This window comes from Protobothrops mucrosquamatus, unplaced genomic scaffold (genome assembly GCF_001527695.2).
Source record: "Protobothrops mucrosquamatus isolate PMUCROS unplaced genomic scaffold, P.Mucros_1.0 scaffold420, whole genome shotgun sequence".
In the NCBI taxonomy this organism is placed as follows: domain Eukaryota; kingdom Metazoa; phylum Chordata; class Lepidosauria; order Squamata; family Viperidae; genus Protobothrops; species Protobothrops mucrosquamatus.
This window is the reverse complement of record NW_015386749.1, coordinates 759,095-773,927: the sequence shown is the minus strand read 5'-3', so window position 1 is coordinate 773,927 and position 14,833 is coordinate 759,095. Positions and strand designations below refer to the sequence as shown.

The window sequence follows — 14,833 nt, the reverse complement described above, 5'->3', positions numbered from 1 at the left end:
AGTTTCCTGTTTCCAATGTGCAGTGATATTCTTTTCATTTTTTGTACCATCAAGTCAAAACCAGCACACGAATGGTTATCCACATGGTTTTCACGTTGTGACGAACCATTCACATGTAGCAGCTATTTGTTTGGCTCAGGCCATTTCTTCACACAGTTACATGGAACTTTTTTTATCCGTTGTTGGATTATAGAAATTATAGCTATGTTTTATATGTTCAGTTTAACTGCATCAGTGAGAATTAAAGCTAGTAATCTACATGAAAGCCATAAAATGTGTGCAGAGCCTACAATATTGTCTCTTATCTATTTAATCTTAAGTATATGCTGTCTAGTTGTGTGGCATTAATTTAGAATTTTCCTGAGTGGGAACTCTTGTACAGCTTTTTTCCTTTTCAAAAAAGATGAATAAGTGGCTATGTATATAAAATATTTGAAAAATAAATCTCTTTCCTTCCCCAAAAGTCTTTTATTGAAAATATGATTTTCTGTTTGCTTTTTTTTTTAAAAAAATGCTTATTCTCTAATACTTCTAGAGAATTGGCTAACTTGCATTGTGAAATATTATGTGAATGCTTAATGCGGTACTTTTTTTCTCAGGTGGTAATGAGCAAGGAAATGGCTTTGCTGCCAGTACAGTACCAGCAGCTCCTGCTGTGTCAGCTCCAAGTCAAACAAGTACATCTTCAGACAAGTATGCAGCTCTAGCAGAATTGGACAGTGTGTTCAGCTCCACTGCAACCACTAGTAATGCATATACTTCCACCAGTAATGTTAGCAGGTAGTCTTTCTTGATAAACGTTTAATGTAAATCATTTGTGTTTAAACAAACCAAACATGAAATGGCATTCAAAAGTATTTGATTTTTCAAGTTTTTCAAAAAAAACTTTGAAAAACTTGAAAAATCAGATACTTTTGAATTTGATTTCCATGAGAGTCAACAAGAACAAACCATTATTAGAATAGATCCATATCTCATCTCCATCTCAAGAATTATATTGTCTTTGCTCCCGTATCTTATCCTGAAATGAGAAATATTCTGTTGCCTGCAAAAATACAGGTAATCCTCAACTTACAACTACAATTGAGCCTAGAATTATGGTCGTAAGTCATGGTGTTCATTAAGCAAGGTATCCATATGATCACTTTGCTTACCAATCACAATCCATGCTCTCCCCATTGCAGTCATTAAGTGGAGTACAGGTTGGGGGAGGCCTTTGGAAGACAGCATTGTAGCACCACCTCAAGCCCCATATGGCTTGCCCTGGGCTTCCTAGGACCTCCTGAGGCACTTGTGTTTAGCTTTCTCTCCTGTGGACTAAGAATTGTGGCTGCTCTCAAAATAGTGCACACTTCTGATATGGCACCACATGCCTCTGTGTACTGTAGGAAGGGTACGGTGGATCGGCTCTTTCTCTTTCTCAAATGTGATCTTCAGAAAAAGTAAGCAAAGTGTGACAGCAGAGAGGAGGCCCAAGAGTGTGTTGGGATCCAGCCGGCTGGGAAATAGGCCAAAGGGATGGGATACAGGGCAGGATGGAGAGGAAGATAGGTGGGTGGGGCCACTGTTGTGTTTGCAGATAATTGTAAGGGCAGACAGATTGCCAAGCATCATAATTTTGTTCACATTTTCACAGCAGCCATAACTTTGAGTACAGGTCATTAATCCCTTTATTGAATACTGTTGTAATTTTGAATGGTTGCTGATTAAACAGCCGTAAGTTGAGAACTACCTGTAGTAGCTCAAAAACTTGCCCTAAAAATACTGTCAAGTTACTTTGCTGGAACAAACTAGAAACTATATTTTCAGGATTAATCATTAACATATCTAATGTCTTAAATTTTTATGAACGTTTACATTTGTAATCCTCTTTTAATTTTAATCTTATGCTCTCTTAATAGGAAAATACATGCCATCTTTAGTGACATTCCTGTCAAATAAAATAAAACAAAACTTTTGTTCTGAATTTAATTTCTCACCAGTTTCTTTTATTTTTTATGCATGTTACTGGCTACCTGGAGGTCACAGTTTTTAATTTTATTTAACATCATTTTGAAAATGATTGCAAATCAAATAAGATTGTCTCTAAAGCTCAGTTAAGCTGAATTTTATGTTTCATGTGCAATGATTAGCTGAAAATGTACAAATGTACAACTGATGAATATGAATTATTTCCAGTAGTGCTTTTGGAAAAGTTCCAGTTGGTGCTAATACACAGACGCAGTCTGCATCATCCAGTGTTCCTGCTCAGTTTGGAGGTATTATATTATTATATAATCTTTCTAAACACTGTCTGATAGATTGCATGATTATATTTTAGATAGCATCCATCAATAGGTATAGAAATGCGTTTAAGCTAAGACTATCTCTGAGACAGTTTGTATCTGTTCATGATCTAAACCAGTGTGTTTTATATAAGAAACAAAATGGAGAGACTTCTGGTGGGAGAATGGCAATTTATTGTTTCCAACAGTCTTGGAGACAAGGTCATAGATTTATTCACTGCATGGCAGGAGGGCCTTCTTTTTTCTTCCAGATTGAAGGAGGAAACCACCAGAAGTTGACCCATTTGTCCTCTGGATTGTCATCCTTGAGAGTAAATTGTGGAAACAGGTTTCTTTGATTCACTTGTGAGTTGAGTAATAGGAGGTAGGATCTTCATCAAGTTCACACTGCTGTGAAGCTGAATTTATGGACACTAGAACCAACCTAATTTCTAAATCACTTTTGGGATTTATTTATTTTTGCAGTTATAGAGAGACTTAATTTTTTGAATAGATTTAGTACTTCATTTTGGTGACTGTATTACTGGCACTACATTTAGATTGAAACATTGGAAATTTATACTTTCTGGACTTACAAAAAGTTGGAAATTAAAGAGACTTAAAATATTCAAATAGAAAGAATTTTATTTTTGAAAGACTGAAGACAGAACAACAGAAGAATAGGATTTAACAGATGACTGCAAAATAAGTAAACAGTGTGGCCAGTTAGTAGTGAAGGCAAACAAACTTCTGGGATGCATCACTAGAAGGATCATCAACAGGAAAAAGGAAGTCCTAATCCTGCTATATAAGGCTTTAGTCAGACCCCATTTAGACCCCAATTCTGAGCACTTCTCTTAAAAAAAGATATAAGATTGAGCAAGTCCAGAGACTGGCAACAGAAATGATTCAAGGTCTGAAGGATAAAACATATCAGGAGAGATTAGAGAAACTGAATATGTACATTCTGGAGGACAAAAGGGAAAGGGGGAACAGTTAAATATATTGAAACATTTAAATATATTAAGGGTGTGAATTAGATACTAATAGGCATTGTTTTCATTAAGTAGAAATCAAGAACATGGAGACATAACCTCAAATTGACAGGAGGGAAGTTCAAAAGTAATGTTGGAACAACTTGCAGCAGAGACAGTGTGTTGATTATCAGTGACTTTAAACATGCTTTGGATAAACACATGTCCATCATCTGGCAAAAATTAAAAAAACAAAAAATAAAATAAAAAATAATTAGAAATAATAAATAAATGAAAAAATAAATAAACCAAAAACACTGCGCTGTGGTGGTGCAGTATTGCAGGCTAAATCTACCCACAGTGTGGAGGTCTATCCTGACCAGCTCAAGGTTAATGCAGCCTTCCATCATTCCAAGGTTGATAAAATGAGGAACCAGATTGCTGGGGGCAATATGCTGGGATTGTGAACCACCCAGAGAGTGCTGTAAAGCACTATGGGGGAACATATAAGTCTAAGTGCTATTGTTAAAAACTCAAAAGGGCAGGCTCGATGGACCACATGATCTTTTTGTGCCATCGGTTTTTTGTGTTTCTATGAAAATTGAAAACTTCCTTTTTAATAAATCTGCATTGTGGGATTATAGTCTGAAGCTTCTGAATGGCATTGGTGTTTTTTCTTTTTCTTTTCTCTACCTTGCCACTGATTGGTTGGATTTATAAAAAAAGGATTTCCTTTTTTGAAAGAGTGAATAGAAAGAACTTCTTGTTTAGGAAAGCTGCCTTGTTTACATATCAATTGTAAAATAAAACCTTGAAGGTTGATTAACAGAGAACAAGATGGCTACTTTAAAGGAAATATTTGATTTACTGACCTTTGAAGTGCCTGAACTATTTCACTCTTTACTGAACCAGAAGTTATTACTAATGATGAACACATCACTCTGGAGGCAACTAAGATTCATTTCACGTACAAGTGCAACTGGAAGATCATTCAAAAATTGAAAAAGAGATTTGGGGTTACACTTTCAATTTGAAATATAAGAGATTTATTGGAGTTACTTCATGGAAGCTAGAAATGGACTTTGAAATAATTTCAGGGAGAAGAAAAGATATCAGAAGAAATCAGGAGTCAGAATTTTATTTATGGAATTTAAGCATGTTTGAGAGAAGGAAAAATATATAAACTTGGTTTTATATATGGTTATGGTTAAATGATGAGTCCTTATATCTGGTGATGTTGAATGGTTATCTGGATTGGATAGTGGAGTTTTTTTGGAAATGTCTAATGGGGTAATGGATTAGTTTTTGATACCTAATAAGGGGTGGGGTTTTTTTTGGTAATGTTTAATTGATAAGTGAGCAATGGAGGAATGTAATCTAAAAGAAAAAGGGGCTATATAATATTAGGTATTTTTGTTAATTTTTATTGGATCTTTACTCATTAATAAGGAAGTTGTAGATTTCAAGATGAGTTTATAGAAAATGGGTGAGGCATGGATGAAGAGGAATTTGGTTGTATTTTAAAAGACAGGGATGGTTAATGAAGCTACTTTTGGACTTTGTGAGAGAAACTAAGAGAAATCTAATTTTGATTTTTAGAAATAATGAGACTATTGCTAATTTTAAACTAAGAGTCAGATGTATTTTTTATCTATATCTGTACAAAAGAAAGTCAGAAGCCAGGTTCTTTCTTTTTTCCTTTTTTTTTGAACTTTTATTTTGCTTTCTATCTGATTCTTTTTTATTTTGTTATTCCTCCTTGTTTACTTTTATTCATGTTTTAAAATTTAATAAAATTAATTTTAAAAAAAGAAAATGGGCAATTTGTAATGATGATTTAATCTTTGTAGACTAAGAGATGAACTTTTGTATTCTGCAGCTCCTGCAAGTAATGATTTGATTTCTTTCACAGCTGATAACTATGAGATCCTAATTCAGATAAAATACAAAACTATAGTTAATTCCAATTTCCTTGTTGCACAGGTAACAGTCTTGGGTCTAAGTCGGTGTATTAAGCAGATTACAAAAATATTACCTCATTGATTAAAAGATAACTTAGAACTGATTTGCCATGTTGTTTATATAAGCAATTTTGTAAAAAACCATATCATTTTCTCAATATCAGTGCTTCATTTTTCAGCAACACCATCCACAAATCCATTTATGGCTGCACCTGTAGCTGCAGTAGCAGCATCAACAAATCCATTCCAAACCACCAGCCGAGGAGCAGCAGGTTAGGAAAAATATATCTATAGTTATGTTTGATAGAATTTTTGTTCTGTTTTTAACAGGTACACATTTATAGCTTTGTGGTATATGCTGAAGATGCCTATATACCTGTGGTAAATATAACTTTGTACTAAAGATGTACATGTGAAATTAGTTATGAAATCTAATGAGCGTTAGGCTAATCTTTTTGGGTTGACCAGTTATTAATAAGTAATATGCATAGACTAACTAATCCCCTTAATTGCTTTTTGAAAGTTAAATCTATTTAATAAGATGTTTGTAAATCAGGCACTTATGCTACTCTTGTAGAATACTTTAATATTTGATTATTTTTTTACATATTTAACTCTGATATCATTTATTCTTTGATTTTGGGGGGCACTTATGTGTTGTAAAGCTAATATAATCTCTATACTGAAGGAATTAACTTGTGCTGGTTAAAACATCTATTTCAATGTTTTGGGAAATAACTTCAAAACAAATTCATGAAGTAGTTTGAAGTTTTGATAAAGTGATTGCGTGTTATCAACTGCATAAATTGTTTATAAATAAATTGACAATATCTGGTCTCTTTGTGACTTCTCATAAGGCCTTTCAGGAGCAATTCACTCTCATATATTTCCTCAAGCTCACTTTGGTAGGTGGCCACATTTTATATAAATTTCAGGTGGCTAATTTTTTATTTGCTTGTGAAAGCTTACTGCAGTTACCAGTTCCTTTGCATGTACAACTTTTTCAACCTTCCTTCCATATCATGAAATGGAGTGGGCATGGATGGTGATTGACTTTAAATATACATTTACTTGTTGTTAACACATTACTTGTTGTAAATTTAACACCTCCGTCCTAAGCACATGTTTTCAAAAATATGTGCCATTAATTTCATTGGGACTTGCTGTCAATTAAGTGTGCTAAAGTTGCTACATTTTACTTCCATGGTCACATATGTAGAAAGTTTAAAATAAGTTTTGAAGCTTGTACTCCTAATACCTTTAGTGATACTAATGATGTCAAACCATTGTGGCTTGTCACAATGTGTTTGGTTTTGCTGTATTAGCAAGTACACTTAGTTATCTTCCCTGCTAATAATGGCTTGTGTAAGCTTTGTTGGTCTTCTATCTGTATCTTGTCTATTTTACATTTATGTGCCTATTTATTCCACAATAAGCGCTTTCATCATGTCTTTCTTGGCTAGCCATAACTATTGATTGGTGGATGTATTGATAAAGTTATGCCAGATCTTTACAACATAATTTTTATATGGAAAATTGCTTCAATAGAGTAATTCTCAATAATTCATGACATGAAGCTTGTAATATATATCACAGAACTGCAAAATTTTAAATTGTTCATATGCAGTAATTAGATAATATCTTTACATACTCAATCCAAAATTCAAGAAAGTGATTCATGAACAATTTTCTTTAATTTCTATCTTTCAAGAAAAAGAAAAATAGTGTTAGTTACAGTTTTAAGAATAAATATTTACTGATATAGTCTGATGAAGTGGAACATGGTCCTTGGTCCATGCTGTGAACCAAAGAGAATTTAGTTTGCAGCTGAAGCAATTTGTTAGAATTTCTACAGAGTTCTAACTTTTATAAGGTAAATTATTGCTTTTTCTTTAATGAGCTACATGATTTCATGATACTCTAGAAATTCTCTCTGTTCTTTAATTATTCTCTATTAAAAACATCAACAATTAGTGCTTGTGTTATGTAGCCTTCCTCTTTACCAAAAAATTTCCCACTACCTTCAATGATGTAGTGGCAAATGATATATTAAGTTAAAGGAGCAGTCCAGATAAGTTTTGGTTATATGTCAATAAAATCTAGAAGTTTAATGGTTTTAAGGCTAGCCATGTGGCTGGCTGCTGCAGAAAGAATTCTGTTCAAATTCTTTTTAGTATGATATATTAATAAAAGTTGAACACAAATAATTGACTGCTATTGTTTCTTCCATCAGCAACAACATTTGGCACAGCTTCCATGAGTATGCCTGCAGGATTTGGAACAACTGCCTCATACAGTCTTCCTACTAGTTTTAGTGGTAACTTCCAGCAGCCTGCATTCCCAGCTCAGGCAGCTTTTCCTCAGTCTGCTTTCACTCAGCAACCTAACGGTAAATGCTTGCATGCTACATTTTGTTTCAAGAATACAGTGGTTATTTTAAAACAATTGATTTTCCCGGTTTATCTTTGAAACTCTTATTTGCCATGCTTTTGTTGGTGGGCCAATGAAATATTGTAGCATGTACAAGTGTAACTGATAATATACAGGTAGTCCTCAACTTATAACAGTTTATTTAGTGATTGTTTGAAGTTACAACAGCACTAAAAAAAGTGACTTATGACTGTTTTTCATACTTGCAACCATTGCAGCTTCCCATGGTCACGTGATCAAAATTTAGATGCTTGGCAACTGACTCATATTTATGATGGTTGCAGTGTCCCGGAATCATGTGATCTTTTGCCACCTTCTGACAAGCAAAGTCAATGGGGAAGCCAGGTTCACTTAGTAATTGTGTTACTAACAACTGCGGTGATTCACTTAACAACTGTGGCAGGAAAAGTTGTAAAATGGGGCAAAATTCACTTCACAACTGTCTCACTTAGCAACAGAAATTTTAAGCTCAATTGTCATAAAACGAGAACTATCTGTATATGGAGACACCTGATCAAACTATATGCATAATATTTATTTTTATTTATTTAAGCACTTGTGAGCCACACAGTCATACCAGCTTTGGGCTTGTACAGCAAATCTAAAAACATCAGCACTAAAGTATAATTAAATAAAAACTATAATAACAAAACCATACTTTGGACTTAAAAGTTTACCAAAATGCAAGTAGGGAAAATGTATTCGAAGGGGGAGGCTACCACCAAAAATGGTTCAGTTGAGATCTGCATATGTGGGACTGATTGGGGTAGATTGCAGGGGTGACATCAAAATATAATTTTATCATATTTTATCTATATTTTAAATTATTGTATTCTATTTCAATTTCATTTTACACTGTATTTTATTCCAATTTCATTTTATTTTATTCCAATTTCATTTTAAATTGTATTTATCTAATTCCATTTTAAATTGCTTTTATCAAATTTTAGTAATAATTTATTTCTGGAACTTTGCAGTTTGATATGGCCCAAGGAGGGAGGGAGGAAAGGAAGGAAGGAAGGAAGGAATGGATTTAATTTGAGCTTATTTCTCCAAATCTAATCCCTAACAAGCACTATTTCAGGACATACGTATCATTTTCAGATAAGTCTAAAGTGGCAGGATTCCATTGAGGGTCATCAGCCTATCAATGATACCTCATTCCAACGCCATAAATGACTTTCTATAGAAAAAAAGAGAAAGTCGTCATGCGGGCAGTCCTTGTTTCACAATCAAAATTGAGCCCCAAATTTCTGTTGTTAAGCAAGGCCATTGTTAAGTGAGTTTTGCCCCATTTATGAACTTCTTTGCTTCAGTTGTTAAGTGAATCATGGTAGTTTTTAAGTGAATCATGCAGTCATTAAGTGAATCTGATGCTGATTTGGAAGGTTACACATGGCGATCACATGACCCCAAGACAGTGCAATTTTCATAAATACATGCCAGTTGCCAAGTGTCCAAATTTTGATCACGTGACCATAGGAATGCTGCAATAGTCATGTGAAAAACAAACATAAGTCACTTTTTTCAGTGTTGTAATGAAATGAATGGTGCAAGTCGACTATGTAATTCCATTTTTAATTTACTTTTAATATATATTAATATATGGCAGTGATGGCGAACCTTTTAGAGACCAAGTGCCCAAACTGCAAATCCAAAACCACTTATGCATCGTCGGGTGCCAGGTGGGTGTGGTCCATTGGCTGGGTGTGGCCCATTGGCTGGGCATGGCTGTGGTGGTAACGGCAGACTGGATGGGACTAAAAAGTTCAATCAATCAATTCCAACTTTGCAAGATTTTTTTTCCCGCGAGAAGTTGAAATTGACTGAACTTTTTTTTTTTTTTTGCACATGGCGGCGGAGGCCTAAAGCGAAAAGGTTTATAAAACCCAGCTGAAGGCCTAGGACTAGGGCAACGGCGCGCGTGCCCACAGAGAGGGCTCTGAGTGCCGCCTCTGGCACCCGTGCCATAGGTTCATCACCACTGATATATGGGATACCATTTGATTGGAATAAAATATTTAATTGATTCAGTGATTAAGGGACTGATTTTTGGGAATGGAGTATATGCATAATGTGATACTTGACATCTGGTCTAGAGGTAACTTTTGGAATTTTATTGCAAAGGTACTGGTTTTGCTGCATTTGGACAAGGAAAATCAGTAGTAATCCCATTTGGGCAAGTTACAGCTGTTGGAGTCTCCAGTAACCCTTTTATGGTAAGTGAATACTATGGGTTAGAGTTATGGGTCTTTTAATTCATATACATATCTTGAGAAATAGGTTGTCTTCAAAAGGATACCAAAAACGGGAATACCAAAAAAAAAAAAAAAAAAACCTTCAAATCCTAAACATAAAACTTTCTCTGGGATATTTTAGATTACTTATATTTAATCTTTTATTTAATTCTATCGTGTGTAATATGGTCCTCATTTAATTGAAATTGAAAAATTGCATCATCTAAAAACAATGTTAAATTATATAAATAGGATTTAAAATTGTTAATGTAATAATTTAAAGAGACAATGTTTTGGTTTTCATCAATCTTGAGAGTAGAGAGAATAAGCACTGTAAAAAGTCATATATTGAGAAACATTTGATTTTGATAGCTGTACAGAAATATAGTTCATATTTTGAAATAATATGAGTGTGTTTTATATATATATATTTATTTATTTATTTCTGTGCACAGCAGGAATAAAAGCACTACCATTAAGACATTATTTGTTTGCTGAATTGTTCAACTCTTGCAACTATTCATATAATTTACATTTGAACTTTTTGTCACGATACATGTGTAATTATTTTTTGTGTGATTTCTCTCTCTTTTTTTCTTCTTTTAGGCAGGAGCAGCAACGGGGCCTTTTCCAACAGGAAGCTCGTCAACTAATCCTTTCTTATAGCCTTATAGACACTTTACTTAAAAGAACTCTATGTGATCACATAACATCTCTATGCCTCTTGCACTGTTGTCTTGTTTCACTGACCTTAGCTTTAAACACAAAATAAGTCTTTCAGAAAAAAAAGTCTGTGTTGTGTATTAAAACCAAGGAACACGAGGTGATGTACAAAACATGGGACTGTGGTAACATCCTTTCTTGTGCAATGGCAGGAGAATGTTAATAGTATCATGTATATTAAAATTGGCTAATATTAAGTTATTGCAGATATCATTCATTATGCTGCAGTATTGTACATATTTTTCTCTTAGGAATTAGTTATTTGTGCATATCAGTATTTGTAACTTTTAACACACTGTTATGTGAAAAATGTTACTGGGAGAAATAGATCAGCCAGTTTAAGGTGCTGTCATATATCTTGGAATGAATGGCCTATATCATTTTAACATTGCTTGTTGAGATTTATGAATTCAGAACTGAAGTTTTATTCATTTCTTGAAGTGTTTTTTTCCCTTTCCTGAAGAGCTCTTCTATTTATACATGCCTAAATTCTATATAATGTGGAGGGATACCTGTCTGCATAATAAAGCTGATCATGTTTTGCTACAGATTGCAGGTGGAAAAAATAAATATTAAAAAAGTTTGTTGTTGTCAGCATTTGCACTAACCAATTTTGTTAATTTTCAAAATCACTGACAAAATGTTGAAATTGCATTATTTCCTTAGCTGTTTCAGTAAGGTTGCAAACTGTTAACAGTACATCCTGTTAACAATAGGAATATAACTACTGATCAGTCAGTAAAATATGAAATTGCCTTTATTTTGAAAACTGTCTAACAAATCTAATTTAAAATGAGTAGTAGAGAATATGTTCATTTCATTTGTTGTTTAAATGTTTCTTCATTTCAACTTTCAGTAATTGCTGATTCTTATTGGTTAAAACAAGTTGGTAAGATTGATTTTGCAGCTTTATTGAAACCAAACAGCCAGCAAATACTTAATAAAACCAAACTTTAGCTTCGGTATGGATATGCATACTATGGATTTTGAATGAATATTGTGCTCCTTACCAGTAGAATTATTGTTCAGTAGTTATTTGCAAGGTAAATGCCATGGCAGTGTATTTAGCATTTATTGATGAAAGCTGATAGAGCAATGTTTCTATAGATTTTAGATAATTTGTAACTCAAATATTTGATGTTTGTCAATAGAAATACAAATTTTATATGCAATTATGTTATGGTGACAAATATAAATCCACACGCAGTGTAATACTGCGGCAAGCCATTACTTCATAAAATTAAGTGACCTGAAAATTTGAACGAAGGTGATTCATGTACCAGGGTGAATTTCAGGGTGAATGGATACAGAAAAGATCTGAATTTCTCTCAAGGAGGTTGATTAATGGGAAGGGGAAGGTGTTCTCTCTGTGGAATTTAAACACATTGCTTCAGATTGTTATTGGCATTAATCTGGGATATAAAAATAGTACTTAATATCCTTGCTAGTGGACAAGACTATTTGGGATATTGAAATAGTACATCCCTACATATAATATACTTTGGGTAGAATGTAAAGTACTGTAAAGTAAAGGATTTATCAAAAAGTTTCCTCTAAGATATTTAATAGGAAGATGGAAATTGGGATAAAGAGAATATGTTTGGTAGATTACTAGTTTCTGTCTGGAATTACCAGGTTAGTGGATTTCTGGATTTTCTGTAGCCTTTTTGAGCGAGATATCTTAAAAACAAACACAATGTTTTGTTTAGAAATTTGCTAACCTGTGGTGATGCTGAATTGGGGTATGTCTCCAAAAGGCCATTTTGTATGTTCCAATGTATGCAACATTTATCTTAGTTTCAGTGAGTGCATCTTGATGAAAAGATGAATGGAGTCAAGAGCTTTCTAGTCATTTTAAATCATGAAAAAATATGTCATCTTCATGCATACATACATTAATTGCAGGAATTTGGGTGAGTAAATCCTTGAAATTGCAATTAAAACTACACCTGTATACAGAATGTGGCATAAAAGTCAGCAAAGAGCCACAGGTGTTTTTTTTTTTTAAACTAGTTGAAGAGCATCAGCTTTTTAATGGAGCAACAATTCTGTAGGAAAATGTTTTTAACTCGGCCTTGGTACTGTATTTCTACCCTCTTTCTCCTCTTGACTGCTGTTTGCTCTGTTGGGGTGGGGAACGGGAATATAATGCATTCACTTCGATGCCTTGAATTTTTAAGAGCAAGAATTTTCCTTCTTTGCTGCTTTTCATTTCAAAGTTTTAAAAAATCATTGTATCAATGCTTAAGGATAAGGTGGAATTTTTACTGTTGAACTTAATATAATCCTCATGTTGAATTTTTGTTTCAGATGATAACAAAAGACTTTTCTATGCTTTTTCTAGAAATTATTTTCATTCTCTGAGTAATATTTACATTGAACAACTGTTTTTTTAAATTGAAATTCAATATGTGTGTATTATGAATAAAGCAGCCTTGCAGCATGTAACTGCAAGCACCAATTGGCATAGTACTGTTCGATAGAGAGAGTCCTGGAATTCACACAGTGGCAGATGAATAAATGGAGATAACAGTACAGTACTCATCCTCATTGAGCTCCCTAGCAAAACATGTCCAGCCAATTGGAATCAAACATGGATGCACATCTTAATGGGCACAAAGAAGTTTTGCAAAAAAATCTACTAATATAATTTTGGCTGTTGCATCAGATGAGTTTTTCGGAAATCCTATATTCTATGCTGCTATATTTAGATAATATTTAAATATTGGAGGCAATTTTTTTAAAAAAGCCCCCTGTTCTGATATTCTGGGCAATTGTATTAAGTTTTAATTGGGCTTTACTTTGCCACTGGAAATCTTGCATTTCCAGTACTGTGTGCCCAGTTTTTAAAAATCAACTGTGTCTTATTGAAGATTTTACCCGAATGGCTACGTTAAATACATTTCAATGTGAGGTAAGAAATTTGGTGGTGTTTTAAAGAAATGCAGAAATTTAGCTGAAAAAAAACCCCTTATTATCCATGGTTCAAGTAATTTAGTGAGAGTATCTTTTTTCATACTTAGGAAATGATCTACACTATGGTGAAAACTCATTTTCAATGTAGTGAAAGAATCTTTTTTCTATATAATTTGGAGTTCATCTCCTGAAATAGTGGCATGCTCTCACTATTCCCCATGTGTTATTTTAAATCCCTTAGTGGATTATGTTGTTTTAAACATACTTTCAAATCCTACATTTTCTCCAAATGCATACATTTTATTATTAGCTTTAGGTTTTATATAACCTTTATGAAATATTATGCAATGTAGTATAAATTCTGTAGAGTTCAGTGAGGATTTCTTATTTTAGGTTGAGGTTAATTCCCCAGTTTTGAAATAATTTTGAGTTTTTATTTTCCAGACATAAAGATCAAAATCTCTGCAAGGATTAAATATCTATTTTCCCCCTTGCTTTCTATATTGCCAACAACATTTTCTATTTTCTATTATTTTAAAATCTATTTTATTCTATGCCACCCAGAGTCAGTTATATAAGCTGGTAGTTACATAAAATAAACCAATTAAGTAAATAAATAATCAATTCTTGCAAAGTAATTTGAAAAAGGAAAAGTGCAGCCCTTATTTAGGATTCTATCTATTTTAACAGATCATTATGTATTAGGTTTGTATTTGAATCAGTCCATATGAGAACATACCGTGTTTTAAATGTTTTTATTATCATAAAATTAAAAAATACTGATGTCTAATGAGAAACCAAATTATAAGTAGAAAATTCATTATATAATATTTACTATTTCTTAATACTGTAGATTGCATCATGTCCCAGTACAACAAAAAAGTACAATAATCTATAAACTTTAATTTTCTCATCTCACCATCTTTTATAATGGGTGACTTTTTCCCAGCACTTCAAAGATTCTTCTTGATGTTTATAATAAAATAATGCCATTATTTTATTTTAATTTATTTTAATTTATTTTGAGTATTTGTGTGCTCAAGGCAATTAGCAAATACATTAAAACTACATAATAATAAACAAACTTTACAACATTATTAAAAACCTAAACTATTTAAAATATTTGAAACAAAATAATGAAAAACCATGTACAAACAAGCATGTTTTGAGCTGCCTCTCCCTATCAGTTTAAATGAGAGGGAATTGTTTCATTTCTGGTGGCACTTTATTCCAGAACAAGGAAATTATAAAAGCAGAATTTACTATGGATGAATTTACTATATCCATGGTGGGAGTAACAAAAAATGCTCAATGATCTGAGACTGATC

The 14,833-nt window shown here is 33.1% G+C and overlaps 1 protein-coding gene across 1 annotated transcript in view; it reads left to right on the top strand.

Moving 5' to 3' along the window:
• AGFG1 (ArfGAP with FG repeats 1) overlaps nt 1-11,553 on the top strand; it is a 30,548-nt gene extending 18,995 nt beyond the window's left edge. Inside the window, exons 8-13 of the mRNA XM_015816298.1 lie at nt 600-780; nt 2,179-2,258; nt 5,379-5,471; nt 7,433-7,588; nt 9,757-9,848; nt 10,473-11,553. Of these exons, the coding sequence (XP_015671784.1) occupies nt 600-780; nt 2,179-2,258; nt 5,379-5,471; nt 7,433-7,588; nt 9,757-9,848; nt 10,473-10,532 (662 nt within the window). The 3' untranslated portion in view covers nt 10,533-11,553. The remainder of the gene's footprint in view (nt 1-599; nt 781-2,178; nt 2,259-5,378; nt 5,472-7,432; nt 7,589-9,756; nt 9,849-10,472) is intronic.
• Nucleotides 11,554-14,833: the final 3,280 nt, after the last annotated feature.